The 15,469-nt window shown below is 47.5% G+C and overlaps 1 protein-coding gene across 1 annotated transcript in view; it reads left to right on the plus strand.

Annotated features, from left to right (window-relative positions):
* Xylt1 (xylosyltransferase 1) overlaps positions 1 to 15,469 on the plus strand; it is a 297,219-nt gene that overhangs the window by 158,993 nt on the left and 122,757 nt on the right. Inside the window, exon 3 of the mRNA XM_075971992.1 lies at positions 10,550 to 11,063. Coding sequence (XP_075828107.1) covers positions 10,550 to 11,063 — 514 coding nt within the window. The remainder of the gene's footprint in view (positions 1 to 10,549; positions 11,064 to 15,469) is intronic.

Below are 15,469 nucleotides of genomic sequence, written 5' to 3' on the forward strand. Positions count from 1 at the left end.
GTGTGCATGCATGCATGTCTATGTATTCATATACAGTGCATGTATATGTGAGTGCATGCTTCTGTATATATGTTTATATATGTATGTCTGAGTGTGTATGTGTGTGTGCATGCATGAATGTCTGTGTGTTCATATATAGTGCATATATATGTGTGTATGCATGTTTCTGTATATGTGTTTGTATATATACATATGTCTGAGTGTGTATGTGTGTGTGCATGCTTCCATATTTCTTTATTTACAGGTGTCTTCCCTCACTGATGCCGCAGGCCTCATGAGTATTTCCTCAGAGACTGTGGTAATGAGCTCACCAGCTTGCCATTTATCACCCACTGTGGCAAAGGAAGGGGGAGGAGTCTCAGGAGGCAGAGGATGAGTTGTGGATAGGGATGTCTTTCATCTGCTGGAGACCCATTTGTCTCCTTAAGTGCCTGTCCCGAGGGGATCTGGGTAGGAGTTTGTGGAGAAGGGTGAGGACTGGGACTGAGCAGGCGTGTAGGGTGTTGAAGAAAGAGAAGCTGAGGGCGGTACCCAGGGAAAGATGTCGCTGGGGATAAACAGCATGTTGAGAATTAAATCTGACTGGGGGCCAGAGAAGGAAAAGGAAATGGAGACAGAAGGAAACCGGATCTGAGGCCGCCAGGCAGGTGGTCTTGCTGACATGAGTTGATGACTCTCTATGCCGAGGGTTGGCACATACTAGGTTGCCATCTTCAGGGGCGTCAGCAGAAATGGAGTCCACACTGGATACACCAGGCTCTCCAGCGCTGCTCCTCTAGTGCAGCCATGGCTTCAGGCCGCAGAACTTGTGGCCATGCCATGTGGTGCAGGGCGAGGTTCCTCACCTCTCTGTGACTCCATTGCTTCCCCTTCTCTCACTTTAGAAAGCCTTTCCGTGCTGAAAGCCTTTCCGTACTAACACTTTCTCCAGCCACCCTTATCCTCCCAACTCTCTTCCCCTGTTTGAACCTCTGTGACTGGTTTGAAACTCAGGAAAGGCAGTTTCAGTGTAGACTACTGTGGTCACTCTCCAGCATCCCCTCCCGCACCCCACAGGGGGTAAGGTACCAACATAAAGATTTTCCGTGTACGTTTTCCTTGAGTGCATATGGTCATCATCATGTCTGGGAGGCGTGTCTCCCTTTGTCCTTAACTGACTCTCCAGCCTTGCTGGTCTCTGACATCTGATTCTCACTGACTCTGACATTGCCTGTGATCTCTTGGTGACCTCGAGCCTTGTTATCTTGGCCTTGGCTTCTTATCGGAAGTTGTACCTGCTTTGTCTGCAGAAGGGCAGGCCAGGGCTTTGGGGGCACCCTGTGTTCTCTGTTGTTCCCAGCTCTGTCCTCCTGCCATGAAAACCCTACAATAGGCGTGAAGAAGTGCCTTTCTGGTACTTTGCAGGGGAACTTCATGGACAGACGTGTTGTTGGACTTCTGCTGACCCCTGACCTATCTTCTTTTATATTCTTTCATTTATTTGTGTATTTGTTTATTAGTTTTTTTGTTTTTTTGTTTGTTTTGTTTTGTTTTTTTGGTTTTTTGAGACAGGGTTTCTCTGTGGCTTTGGAGCCTGTCCTGGAACTAGCTCTGTAGACCAGGCTGGTCTCGAACTCACAGAGATCCGCCTGCCTCTGCCTCCTCCTGAGTGCTGGGATTAAAGGCGTGCACCACCATCGCCCGGCTGTTATTAGTTTTGGAATACATTTTACTGTGAACATTTGATAAGGTGAGTATGGATCACAGCGTACGTCCTTGTCACAGAGTCTGACATGACCAACATCTCATATAGTGACTTTTGTGATAACAAAAATTATCAATTTATTGATTTCAGAAAAGCCCCACTGCAACATGATTTAATCAACCTGGAGCCCATGTTACATATTTGACATGTGGGCGTGTGATTGTGTAGAATGCCAAAATCCATGACCAGTGTCTTCATTCCTGCTTTAATTTTGCGGCATGGTTTCTCAGTGAACCTGAAGCTCGTTGATTGGCTAGACTGGCCAGTGAGCTCCAGGGATCTGCCTGTGTCTGCCTCCCCAACAGGGATTACAGACGGGGCCAGCACACCTGACTTTTTCAGAGGTACCGAGGATCAGAGCCAGGTCCTCATCCTGATTGCTTGGCAAGCATTTTACCTGCTGAGCCATCTCCCCAAGCTTCCTGTATGTAAGCTTGTAAACAAAATGCTCCAGGATCTAGGCATGTTGGTGTATACCTGTCATCCCAGCGCTATGGAGGTGAGGCACGACTGTGAGACGGAGGCAGATAGTAAGACTCTAAGGAAAGGAATGGAAGGAAAGATAAAAAGAGAGGAGGAGAAGGGAGGGGATATTGGAAGGGAAGGGATGAAGAGCTCCCAGAGGAGCAAGGAACAGCTTGTGCTACATCTTCCCAGAACTCTGGCTTCCCTTGGATCTCCCCCTCTGTGCTGCCTCTGCTTTCCTTTGTGAGTGTGTGTGCATTGTGTTTGTGTCTGTGACAGGGAAAGAGCTAGAAAATGTGGGGCTAGATGTTCTCTGCGCCGTGCTGGGCTTGGAAAGAGGGATCATGCTAAGACTCTGAGCCAGCATCATCTGGGTGCTGCGGCTTTCAACCCCAAGGAACAGCTCTCCAGGGCTGGAGTCCAGGCAGAGCCAGATGCTGGCCATCACAGAGTTTATCAGAGATGACTATCACACTCGGGAACAGAGACAAGCTCAACAGATGTGTTCAGAGGTGACTAGGCCTTTTGGAAGGAGAGCAAGACAGCCAGAAGCAGATTAGCGAGGCTCAGGGCAGGCAGGAAGCCAAAAAGTTTCAAAACCAGGGAAATGGAACAGCAGTGGCCCATGACTAGTACTGAGCTTGGTTTGCTAGTTGGTTCTCTTGGAAGCTAAGCCCCTGTCCTAAGCCCTGGGGACAGGGCTGGCCTTTACTTGCTAGCTAGAATCAATAGCTATTTTTTTTAGATGGGTAAAGCTAGAATCAGCAGCTTATTATTTTCCTCCCTCCTTCCTTCCCTCCTCCCTCCCTCACTTTCTTTCTATGGTACCAGAAATTTAACCCAGTGCCTTGTACCTGCTAGGCAGAATTTCCTCTACTAAGCTATGTTTCCAGCCCTTTTCACAATTTCTTTATTTAAATTTTAGAACAGAACCTCAGTGAGTTATCTGGGTCGGCTTTGAACTCACTCTAAACCCAGGCAAAACCTATAATCCTCCTATCAGTTTTCCAAGAATCACAGACTTGTACCACTGGTCCAGTAAGCCATGGGAGTTTTAAGTCAGGTACTTGAAGGGAATGGAACCCGTCACAGAGAGGCATCTCTAAGAAGGCAGAACATTCCAGTCTGTTAGTCTCTGGAAACCAGAGTTGAGGCCTTGGTGAAGAGAAGGCTCAGGACCACAGTCTAGTCAAGGATGGAGGGGCATGTCGGCCTCAGGCTAGCCTCCTAAATGCAGTTTGGGAGTTTTGAGGTCCAAATCCCTGGTACCTCTTCAACAAACATCTTCAGCAGCATCTCCTTTCCGCTAGACACAGGCTGTATCTCCCCTATGTGCATTCCTGAGAGGACAAAAAAAAAAAAAGAGTGTCAGTCCAAAGGCCAGGCACACAGAGGAAATCTTCAGCAGGCTCAGTGGCACAGGCTTGCATCCTAGCAACTCAAGAGGCTGAGGCAGGAGGACAGGAAGTTCAAAGCTAGCCTGGGCAGTTTAACAAGATCATGTCTCAAAAGGTGGGTGTGAGTATGTGTGTTTGTGTGTGTGTATGTTACATTCTCACATGCACACATGCTGGGTTTCTGTCGTGGGTGGAGCACTCGCCCACCATGTGTGAAGGTCTAGGCTCAATCCCCGATGAGAAAGGGAAGGGGAGGAAAGGGGGGAAGGAGAGGGAAGGAGAGTGGAGGTGAGGAGACTACACATTTTTATTTAATCCAGAAACAGATATTTAGGGCTCCGCCTCTGTGAAATGTCAGCTAGCTCACAGCAGTCCTCAGGACCCCATCAAGCCTTCCCACACTCCTGAGGATCTCCAGGTCGCTTTGGCTCACCCCTGTCACTTATTGATGACAGATGATGGTTAAACTCAGCCAATCCCAAAATGCTTGCTGATTGAACACCACCCAAGCCCATTACTCCTCCATAGAAATGAACTCTCAGTGGAAAGATGCAGCTTAACACCCCAGGGAGTGGACAAGAAGGGCAGAGCCATCTGGTCCTTTGTGGAACTCAATAAAGTAATGGATTAGAAAGAGGGCATCTGTTTCAGATGTGGTAGCTCAGGCCTGCCATGCCAGTCCTTGGGAGCTGAAGCAGGGGGATTGTGAGTTCCAGGCCAGCTTGAACTACGTAAGAGTCGGTCACATAGATCTCAGAAAACCGCAGGCAGAAGGCAGCTGGGGGGGGGGGGTCACTCCTGCTTCTGATTCCTTCATAGTTTGATGTCATTTGTCACAAAGTTCCTGGAAAAGTCCTCTGTACCCTTGTGGAAGAATGAGCCAGAAGGAAATTTCATATCCATATTATGATGGGGACAGTTTGTTCTTGATGATCCACCCCTGCACAGATCTCAGGGGCATATGCTGTAAGAACCACATTAGGTTAGCACTGCAGTATTGCACTGTCTAGTTACTTTTGTGTATGAGTATACTAGTGTGACCACTGATGTGTACTGTGTATGTGTTACAGTGTGTCTGCCAGCGTCTGGGTGTGGTTGTCAGAGGACAGTTTCTCAGTTCATACAGAGAGATGTGGTTGTCTGTGTTGCTTGAAGAGCCGAAAATGGAAGCAGAAGGAACCCTTTTGCCTGACCTATGACCTCTGACACTAACACCCTGTTAGAGGCAGTGATATGGGCTGTGTTAGGGATGGCACCAGTATCCTTCAGAGCATCAATCCCTGGTCTTTTAAACTTTATCAGATTGCTGTTCAATGAGCTGGAAAAACATAAACTTTACTAGTCAATCATATTGATTAACAACAAACTCCGACAATGTTTACTAAAACCCATGTGGGACCCATCGTATTGCAGATGAGAAAATTATACAGTCACTAAAGCAAGACACAGCTACTCCCTACCCTACCCAGTGTTCATTCCGCACAAGCAACAAAAGCAAAGGCTATAATCTCTAAATGCGTTTAAAAAAGAAAAAAAGAGGTCACAGATACAATCCTCACCTCTAAGAAACAGGGACTGGCCTAAAGTCTGATCGTTAAGAGACCAAGAGAAAGGTAAGAAAAGACGCCACCACCACCCCTGCTCTCTCTCTCTCTCTCTCTCTCTCTCTCTCTCTCTGTGTGTGTGTGTGTGTGTGTGTGTGTAGGGGCAGCCAGGATCAGGATCATATAACCTGCCTCTGAGAGCTGTGTTGTGTTTACCATCTTTCTTTCTGATCAAAATTGGCTTTAAACAAGCACAAGGTTGAATGGGGGTGGAGGACATTAGTCTTAATTATTCTTCTAGAATAAAAATGAATTCTAGCAACAGCTTTGAAAGAAGGCAAAGCAGGAGCTTCTAATTGAAGTTCTGAGATGCACGCAAATGTTTGAATGAACAATCATAATAAGTACATTCAAATAAAAACAAGTCAAAGGGTTGCATTTGCATAAATAATCCAAGGTGATAGTGTTGAATTGGCTAAGAATAAAAGGGACATGGTCTTTCAAAGTATAGAAGTCATAACGTATGTGTCCACCAGGGGAGACAGATAGGAAAAAGCAAATTAAGACAAGATGGGTTTTTTTTTTGAAGACTTATTCATTGTATGTGTGCACATGCATTCGTGCGTGCATATGTGTTCATGTGTGTGGGTGTGTGGGTATGTAAAGGTGTGGCTGAGGGTACCTCTACTTATACTTTCACAGAGAGGCTGGGTGAGGCTGTCGGGTATCCTTTTCTGTTACTCTGCCTATTTCCTTTGAGGCAGGATCTCTCTCTGAACCCGGGGCTCATTCTTTCTTGGCTAGGCAGGAAGTTAGCAAGTCCTGAGATACTCCTGTCTCCTCCTTCTAGGAGCTGGGGTTATAGACGTATGCAGAATGCCTGGCTTGTTCTGTGGGCATTGGAATCTGAACTCTACAATTTCTCAACAGCCCTCTTAACCGCTGAGCCATCTCTCCAGCCCTCAGGCATACAATTAATTAGTAAAGTTGTTACATAGTTAGGGTGTGTTGCTCATTCTTCCTCCTACTTTGGCTGACTAGGAAGGATCTTCCAGAAGTTTCCAGCACATTCACCATCACCAAAATACCCACAAGGTAAACACAATCATCACATCCGTTTCCAGATAAGGAAGCTGAGGCACAATGAGTCTGAGTCAATTCATGCTATTACCTTTTTTAGCCTCTGTATGTCTGATCTCTACTCCTTGGTTGGCTCTCTTCTTCCTTCCTCACTGTGTCCCCTAGCTTTAGGGACAAGCTGTAGAACTTTAGCAGAAAGGTGCTGATCTGGGGCCCTGCACTCAATGAATATCTTCTAGGGATCTGATTGGAGTTTGCCCAAGTGTGTGTGTATGTGTGTTGAGTTCTTCTGTGTTATTCAGGCTTATTTGTACCTAGTTGTGTTAGACAGACTTCTGCCTAGCCTAACCTGTGGCAATCCTTTTGCCTCTTGCTACTTCAGTGCTGAGATTACAGGCATGGTCCATTACAGGCATGCTTAGCTTTTTTTATTATTAAAACTTTTTATCATATTTTATCCCCTTCCAACTTCTGCAAGATCTCTACTACTTCCCTACCCATATAACTTCATGATTCTCTCTCTCTCTCTCTCTCTCTCTCTCTCTCTCTCTCTCTCTCTCTCTCTCTCTCTCTCTCTCATAAAATAAAAATAAAAACAGTTAAACTAAAAGTAAGAAAACAAGTAAATATATATATATATATATATATATATATATGGAAAAACAAAAAGAACACACACATACAGAGAAGTAAACATGAAGTGTGTTTACATGGGTCAGCGCTCCTTGGCTTCACAGTGGTTCTCAGCCTTCCTAACACTGGGACCCTTGAAGACAGTTCTTCATGTTAGGGTGACCCCCCAACCATAAAATTACTTTTGGTGCTACTTCATTGGTATAATTTTGCTACTGTTATGAATCCTAATGCATATATTTTTGAAGATGGAGGTTTGTGAGAGGGGTCATGCCCCACAGGTTGAGACCTACTAGAATACGGCTCTCTCTGGAGTGTGGTTAATATTCCCAGAGACACTCAGTTGGGGAAAACCAGTTTCCCTTTTCCCCAGCAGGTACCAATTGCAAATACATATTGGTTGGGAGTGGGACTTTGTGTGCACTTCCCATTCTCAGTGCTAGGATTTTTGTCTGTATTTTGTTGTTTTGTGTCAGGGTCTCACGCTGACCAGTCTAAGCTGGTCTGGGACTCAATCTCTAGGCTAGGCTGGCCTGGTATTGCAGCAGCAATCCTCCTGCTCCTACCTTCAGAGTTCTGGGATTCCAGGCATGGGCTGCCATACTCGGGTGTTTGTGCTTATGTTATCATTATTATTTTTTAAATTTCTCTCTTTTTCTTTCATTTATCTTTGTGTCTTTCACACCATGCATCTCCATGCCCTTCATTTCCCCGTCCCTTCACATCCACCCTCTGCCCTTGCAACCTCCCCTCCCCTCCAAAAAAATAAAATAACATTTAAGAGAAAAAAAGAAAAGAGAGAGAGAAGGAAAAGAATCAGTCTCATCATGGAAGCTGTAGTGTGACGTAGTGAGTCACACAGCAAATCCTTTTATCCATATATCTTTACTTGCAAGTGTTGATTGCAAAGAGTCTCTGGTTTGGTTTGAGGCCTCTGGTTTCTGCTACACTATCGATGCTGGGCCCTCACTGGGACTCCTTTTAGTTATCCTGCTGTTGCCTTGTGTCATGGAGATCCTGCAGCTTTGGGTCTGCAGAACTGGTCCCTTCACATGCTCCAGCAGATCACGGATGTGGTGGATGTTGGGTTGGGTCAACTCATAACCCTGGTTCTGGACCTGGGCGGTTGCAGGGTTAGTCAGCCTGCAACTCCCTTGTCCTCACCTCCAGGGTGAGCTCTCCTGCATTGTCCTGGCAAGTCCACCCCTGGCAGCACTGAACTAGGGGCTGGGCCAGTTCTGGCTTCATGTCCTCAGGGTCAGAGCTCCCACAGCCACACCTTGAGGCTCAGCTCTACTGTGTGTCCCAGGCATGGCACAGGGACCACTCTTCTGAGTGCTGCAGCGGATGAGGGGCAGGGTCAGCTCTCCTGCTCTTACAACCCCAGGGCCAGCTCTACCATCTACCTTAGGCATTGATGGGCAGGGCAAGGAGGGTGTCTCTCCCCTACCCATGCCACCACATAACTGATGGGTAACAGGGATAGCTCTCCCGTGCTTACAACTCCAGGCTGGCTCACCCACACCTCCACCAATGGGGTTGGCTCTACTGTGCTGCCCACTGGAGGTGCAAGGCCTTCTCTCCTGAGTGCTGTAACTGGTGGAGGGCAGGGGCAGCTCTCTCACCCTTCTAACCTCAGGGCCAGTTCTTCGACCTGCCTCAGGCATTGATGGGTGGGGGCATCACCTCTTCTCCACCCATGTGACCATATGTTAGATGAGGGGCTGAGGGGCAGGACCAGGTCCCCCATGCTCACATTCCCCAGCCGGCTCACCTGTGCCCTTGCCAACAGGGTCAGCTTCTCTGTGCTGCCCTGATGAGGCGCTGGGACCACTGTTTCAAATGTTGCATCTGGTAAAAGAGGCCAGCTCCCTTGCCAGCTAGAGGCAGTAGGGACAAGGGGAGAGGTGTTTTGTCATTCTTGAGTCAGGGTCTCACAACGTAGCCTAGGCTTGTCTGGAACTCACAATGTAGGCCAGGTAGACCTGAATTTTAAGTGATTTTCCTTTCCCTGCCCAAGTGCTGGAATTACAGGCATGAACCACCAAGTTATTTTTATTTTCTTACTGTTTTTCTCTTTGGGGGGGTGAGTATTCAGGGAAGGGAGAGGAAAAAGTGAAGGTTGTTTGCCTCTTGGGGTCAGATGAAGAACTGGGGGTGGGGTCAGTGAGCAATTGCTTAATATACTGGCAGACACATATATAAAGTAGGTGTGGCTTACACCTGCAGTGATAGTATTCTGAGTTTCCTAAGGATGTCGTAGTGTGTAGCAACATGGATGAAGATGGAGAGCCCAGAGAGATGGCTCAGCCGCTGAGAGAGCAGGCTGCTCTTGCAGAGAACCAGAGGTCGGATCTCAGGACTCATGCTACAAACAACAACCACCTATGGCTCCAGCTCCAGGGCATCCGACGGCCTCTTCCGGCCTCAAAGGGCACGGCATACATGTACATATAATACATACATACACAGCAATACATAGCATGTTCAGGACCAGCCAGGACTACATTATATAGCGTGTTCCTATCTTTAATAAGGAGGTAGGTCTCATTATTTTTTCAATGTTTTTGGAATTTTAGTCCCACAACAATAAAATAAAATTTTTAAAGGGTAGACTATATAGGGATAGCGAGGTGGTTGTAGTGACTGTGGCTACTATCGAAAACAGCACAGAATCTAGGTGATGGGGTTCTGAGACCCCCTGCAAATACCTAATTCTCCATCACTATGCCTCACACAGACTTTTCTAGAAGCTGTCAAGTAAGTGTCTGTGAGCAGTTCAATCCAGAAGGCAAACATCTTCTTTCTGTCTTACTGGAATATTTTAACAAATGTCCCATGGTAACTGAGTAGCATCTGAGGTGGGGGGAGGCCATGGTCCCATGGTAACTGCATCTCTTGAAGGGATGATTGAATTAATCGTGAGCCACATTAGACTGATGGCTGTGCCAGTGCCTGAAATCAACAATTAGCCAGAGGAACTGGCTGCGGAGAAAACTCAAAGCCACCCTGGCCCACCGGGTGAGACTCTGTCTCAAAATAAAAAAAATAAATAAAATTAAAAAGGTCCGGAGACTGTAGCTTCATGGCAGAGCACTTGATTGAGATGTGTAAGGACATGAATCTGAACCCAGTACAGCAAGGGCAGTAGAAGATCACAGGTTTGTGTCTTTCTTGAGACTCATTGCCAGGCTTGTTTGGCACCGGCTGCACTGTGATTAAAAATTAAGTTAAATTAAACCAAATTTAAAAACTTCTAAAAAGCATGATGTCTTGCTTATGGGATTGACTGTGGTTTAAGCCTAATTTTTCGTATGGACAAGATAGCTATGCTTCTCCTGAAGGCAATGTATCCAATGCTTTATGATTTGATCCTGATGGTTTCGGCTCTTCTATATATCACCACAACACCTTCTGCTGGGATATGAACAGGAGCCCCGAGGGAAATCTTCCCCAGACAGTGCAGTAGATGAGGGGAATCTCTGAGAATTGCAGTAATTGTGCTGGTGTCCGTGAGCATGGAAAGGCCTTAGTGGTCTTGTGGGGAACTGAGTGGGAAACTTGCATTGTCTGAGATGTGGGAGAAGAATGGCTCAGGCTTTCCACCTGCTACACTACCCTCTCAGGGCCAGCCTGCTTAGAGTGGCTTGCCAGAGTGACAGCTTTCCATTTCTCTAATTCTGCAGGATGGCTACTTCTCTCACCGGCCCAAAGAAAAAGTTCGGACCGACAGCAACAATGAGAACTCGGTCCCGAAGGACTTTGAGAATGTGGACAACAGCAACTTCGCCCCCAGGACCCAGAAGCAGAAGCACCAACCAGAGTTGGCAAAGAAGATCCCGAGCAGGCAGAAAGAGCGGCTGCAGAGGAAGCTGGATGCTCAGGACAAAGGACAGGGCCAGTCAGTCCTGGGCAAAGGCCCCAAGGAGTTGTTGCCTCCTCGGGAAAAAGCCACGGGTGACAGTAGCCAAGGGAAGGATCTCTCGAGACACAGCCATGCCAGGAAGACTGGTGGTGGTGGGTCCCCCGAAACCAAGTCTGACCAGCCCCCTAAGTGTGACATCTCTGGCAAGGAGGCCATCTCAGCCCTGACCCGTGCTAAGTCCAAGCACTGCCGCCAGGAGATTGCAGAAACCTACTGTCGCCACAAGCTGGGCCTGCTGATGCCAGAGAAGGTGGCTAGGTTCTGTCCCCTAGAGGGTAAGTCACTTTCTCCTGTTTCTGACCCCATCCCTCTACCTTCTCTCAAGCCCTCTGAATACAGCCAACCACACTGTGTCTCAAACCCTGATCACAGGACCTGATTTGTCTGGGAACTCTGAACTCCTGCAGTATACTTTAAGGACAGTTTTATAAAGTTGCATTGCGTGTGTTAGTATTTTAACCTGTTTTCTTTAGCAGTAATGCCTGCCCAACTTTGACAGTGTGATATAACCTCGGGGTCTACAGAAGTTTTGTGCTGTGCTCCAGCTATCCTGGAATGCACAGTCTACGGAAATCAGAAAAAAAGTCAGTCTCTGTTAAACCTTGGCTTATTATTATTATTAGTAGTAGTAGTAGTAGCAGTAGTAGTAGTAGTAGTAGTAGTAGTAGTAGTAGTAGTAGTAGTAGTAGTAGTAGTAATACCTACACAATATAATCTATCAGCTAGTTGTACAGCCCTGACATTATAGACGTTATCCAGAGAGTATTTGTCACATACAGGAGGATGTGCAGGCTATAAGCAAACCCCATAACACTTCTTAGAAGAGATGGGACACTGCTGCGTATGCATATTGTGGTATCCCATACCCAACCCCCCAAGGGTTTCTGAGGGACACCTCTTCATGGCGCTGTGTCCAGACAGTTTATCAGGTGGGTTGTGGCCCCAAACTTCAAGTGTCCCAAGGGAATGTTGGAAAGGGGGACTTTGCATGCCCTTCACACATGCCCTCTTAGTCAAGTTCAACCTGACTTTTTGAGCTTGTAGCAGCAAATGCGTATCCATGCAACGCTTCCTGAACAACAGACAGATCTACGAAGAAAGATCCTCCTTTCCCCGTCGTCTGTGTGGTCCAGGTGGTTCCTGTCTGTGTTCCTGATTGCACTTGGCACTTAGTGTGCCGCCATAATTAAGTGGAATGCAATGTTTCCAAGAGCTGTTCTTAGTCAGTGCCAGGCAGGGGGAGCTTTGGAAGTCTGAACCAAGAACATGTGACACCTCCCACGTACAGAGTTTGCATGCTTGCTCCACGAAGGGCCTAGTAGTAAATCTGTGTGGCTGTTGGGCCCTACATCTTTATCACAATAACTGGAGTCTGCTCTTGGAGCAAAGGCACAAACATCAATGCATTTGTTTAGGTTACAGGGGATTTGGATTGCTTCCTTGCTTGTGAGGAGAGGTTCGCATCCTTGGCAATCTAATTTAAGGTATGAATGTCATGAACTCAAAAATGTACATAGCACATCTGACCTATGGAATGCCCTAGCTCAGTTTGGTCTACCTTAAATGTGCTCAGAAAGTTTCCATCAGCCTATGAAACCAACAAAAAGGAAAGCTTATGCTAAGCTAGTGTGTTGACTGTTTAGTGTAAGTTATTGAATGCTGCAGTGAGGCTGGAAAGTAGGGTGGGGTGGGAGTGGTTTGTGTTCCTAGCATGGTCAAGTTGAAAAGTCCTAAGCCATCCATTGTTACTTATGGACCATCCACAGTCCAATAAACAATGCTGTATTTTTATCACCATGAATCTTTTGTTGAAGAAACTGAGACTCAGAGAGGTTTAGGATTTGGTTGCAGGCATGTGGCTAAGAGCCAGCAAAACTGGTCCTGGAATTCAGGTTGCAGAGCCTGAGTCCCCTTCCTCAAGGCTGTTGGTCTTCAGGAGGAAAACAGATTTTCACTTCAGCACAAAGAAATGTTGCAGCCTGCGAGCTCTGCCCCACTCCCCTTAGTATAGTCAGAAGGGACAGTGTCATCTGGGGAAACAAGGGAACTTATGATAATGATACAGAGCATGGGTGTGAGGCTAGAGTGCCTGCATTTGGAGCCCAGATTTCCTCTGAACAAGCTGGGAGACTCGGGGCAAGTTGCTTGCCCTCTCTGTACCTTGGTGGTGTATACATCTCAAAGGGTTCAAGACCACACAGTTGAGCAAATGCACCTCCACCAGTGCTGCACAATGCACAGATATTTGCCTTACAGCTTGCTCCACATCATCCACCACCACACGGCAGAGTTTCCCATGCTTCTCCTGGTCATGCTGAGATAGATGTCTGCAGACTGCTGTGTGCTCACTGGGGCTGCCTGCGGGGTTGGCTGTCTCTGCCTTGGCGAAGGTGGCACACTCTCCCAGGACCTCCAAACTGGTTAATGGGGTTGGCATTTAAGACACATGGCACACCAGCCCCATGATGCTTTAATTTCCTGCACCATGGCCTTCCCTTTGCAGTAAATTTACTGTGAATAGACTAATTGCAAAATAACTCTAATTGGGTAGTTATCAATGAACAACTTCCCGTGAAACAGAATGGCTTACAATTAATAGCATTTAAGCCATAAACTATTCTTCTGCGGAAAGCAGGGATGTAATTACACCCCACAGGGAGACTGCCTTCCCCTTCTGGAAACCATGACACCCGGAATTCCCTCTGCTCGGGAGAGACGGGAGCTTCAGCCTAGTGGTCCTTTTATATCCTGCAAAATGAAGAAAGTAGCGAGGGCACATGGAACACATGACATCAGACACTATAGGAGCATATGTTCCTCCCCACACAGAGGCATTCGCTGGGCCTCACCCAGACCATAGCCACTGCAGGCCAGTTCCTCAGGCCACCGGGCAGATCCAAAGGAAAGGAAATTGATTTTCCATGTTGACTTTTGTGAAGGGGTTGTTCCAGTGCCTCCTACCTTGCCGTCCCTCAGCCTCATCCCTACTCAGCCCCTGGGAAGTCCTGGAGAAGGTTTGCTTTCTGAAGAGATGCCCTTGCCTTTCCGACCTTTGTTCTCTGCCTCCTGGGTGGAAAACAATCTGAAAAGAGGTGTGTAGAAGACTCCCCTCGTTCCGTGTGAGATTACCTATTACCGCTTGCACATGTGCAGGGGAGAAGACTCCTGTGGACTGTCCACCAATGAATATGCAGAGAGAGTCCGAGGGGTTGTGTGGGAAGACCTGTCCCTGATGTGTACCCTCAGATCTTGTCTCCAGACCCCAAGCAAACTTGACTCCCATAGATCCTGTATTCACTGCAGCTACCAAGCTCCCAACACACACACACACCACAGGTACACACAGGCAGAGAGAGAGAGAGAGAGAGAGAGAGAGAGAGAGAGAGAGAGAGAGAGAGAGAGAGAGAAAGAACACCTGTCCATCCTTTGGTCTCAAGAACCACCCTAGGACCCCCAATCACTCTGACTGAACCTCCCTGTATCTTAGGGAATATAATAATAAGAGCAAAGGTCAAGGGTCTCTTGAACTGGGGGAGGGTGTTTTTCAAACCAAGATTGCAAGATTATGAACCTCTAGGATCAAAGCCTCAGCCCTGCCTTTACCTCATTCCCCAGTCTCCTAGGGTTGCAGTCTCAGACCCCTGTGGTGGAGAGGGCTTGGCAAAGCACAGCAGCTCACAGCATATTGTCCAGGAAGCAGAAGCAAAGTCTGAACTGGGGCAGACATTTTTGGTTTTGTTTTTTGTTGTTGTTGTTGTTGGAGACAGGGTTTCTTATTTAGCCCTAACTGTTATAGTACTCACTTTGTAGGCTAGGCTGGCCTCGAACTCAGAGATCTGCCTGACGGCTTCTGCTGGGATTAAAAGTGTGCACCACCACTGCCCGGCCAGTCTTCTCTTTTCAACCTGCCTTGGTCTACAGCCTTTGAGTCCACCATAGGCACCACCCACAGTCAGAGGTTTGCCTTCCCCTCTCAATTAATTCCACCTGGAAATCCCCTTAAAGGCACAGGCAGGGGCTACTGCCCCAGTCTCCCAGGGGCTCCTCAGTCCAGTCTAGTTGGCAACAGAGGTAAACCCTGCCCATGAGTCCCCTAGGGCTCACACCTGGACAACTCTATTAGGACTCTTTTAAGACACTTGGCTGTTAGAACTGAGGAGAAAGCCAGCCACCCAGAAGGCTTTCTAGACAACTGACATCAAAAGTGATCCTTCTTCCTCCCTCCCACCTCTGCCATCTCTTCGTCTGTCCCCAGAGATGTCAGGCTGCTGCCCTGGCTAGAGTGCTGATGCTGTCCTTTCAAACTTGTCGCTAGAGTGTGTTTGTCCCTAAGGGATGTGCCTGGGAACAGAGCTGAAAAGTTTGCACAGGAAGAGGCAAGCACCCGCGACACACCGAGCAGGAGGTTTCTCCTGGTTGTGGTCAGGCACATCTTCTGGAAACTTCCTGTATGAATAAGCACTTTGCAAACCAAGTGTATTTTTAACAAGAGGATCATGACTAGATGGAGTCTTTCCCGTGTGCTCACAATGACCTCTGTAGACCAAGGGATTGAGAACAGGCTTCTTACTCTGCTCTTGTGAGCCGAAGCTTGGAGCAGTTCTGCCTAGAGAGAGCCTGACTAATCGGCTTCCCTTTTGTTCAAGGCTGGAAGGGGATTTTGGAGGATAAAGCTCCCGCA

The sequence above is a fragment of the Microtus pennsylvanicus genome, chromosome 5, assembly GCF_037038515.1.
Source record: "Microtus pennsylvanicus isolate mMicPen1 chromosome 5, mMicPen1.hap1, whole genome shotgun sequence".
Taxonomy (NCBI): Eukaryota; Metazoa; Chordata; class Mammalia; order Rodentia; family Cricetidae; genus Microtus; species Microtus pennsylvanicus.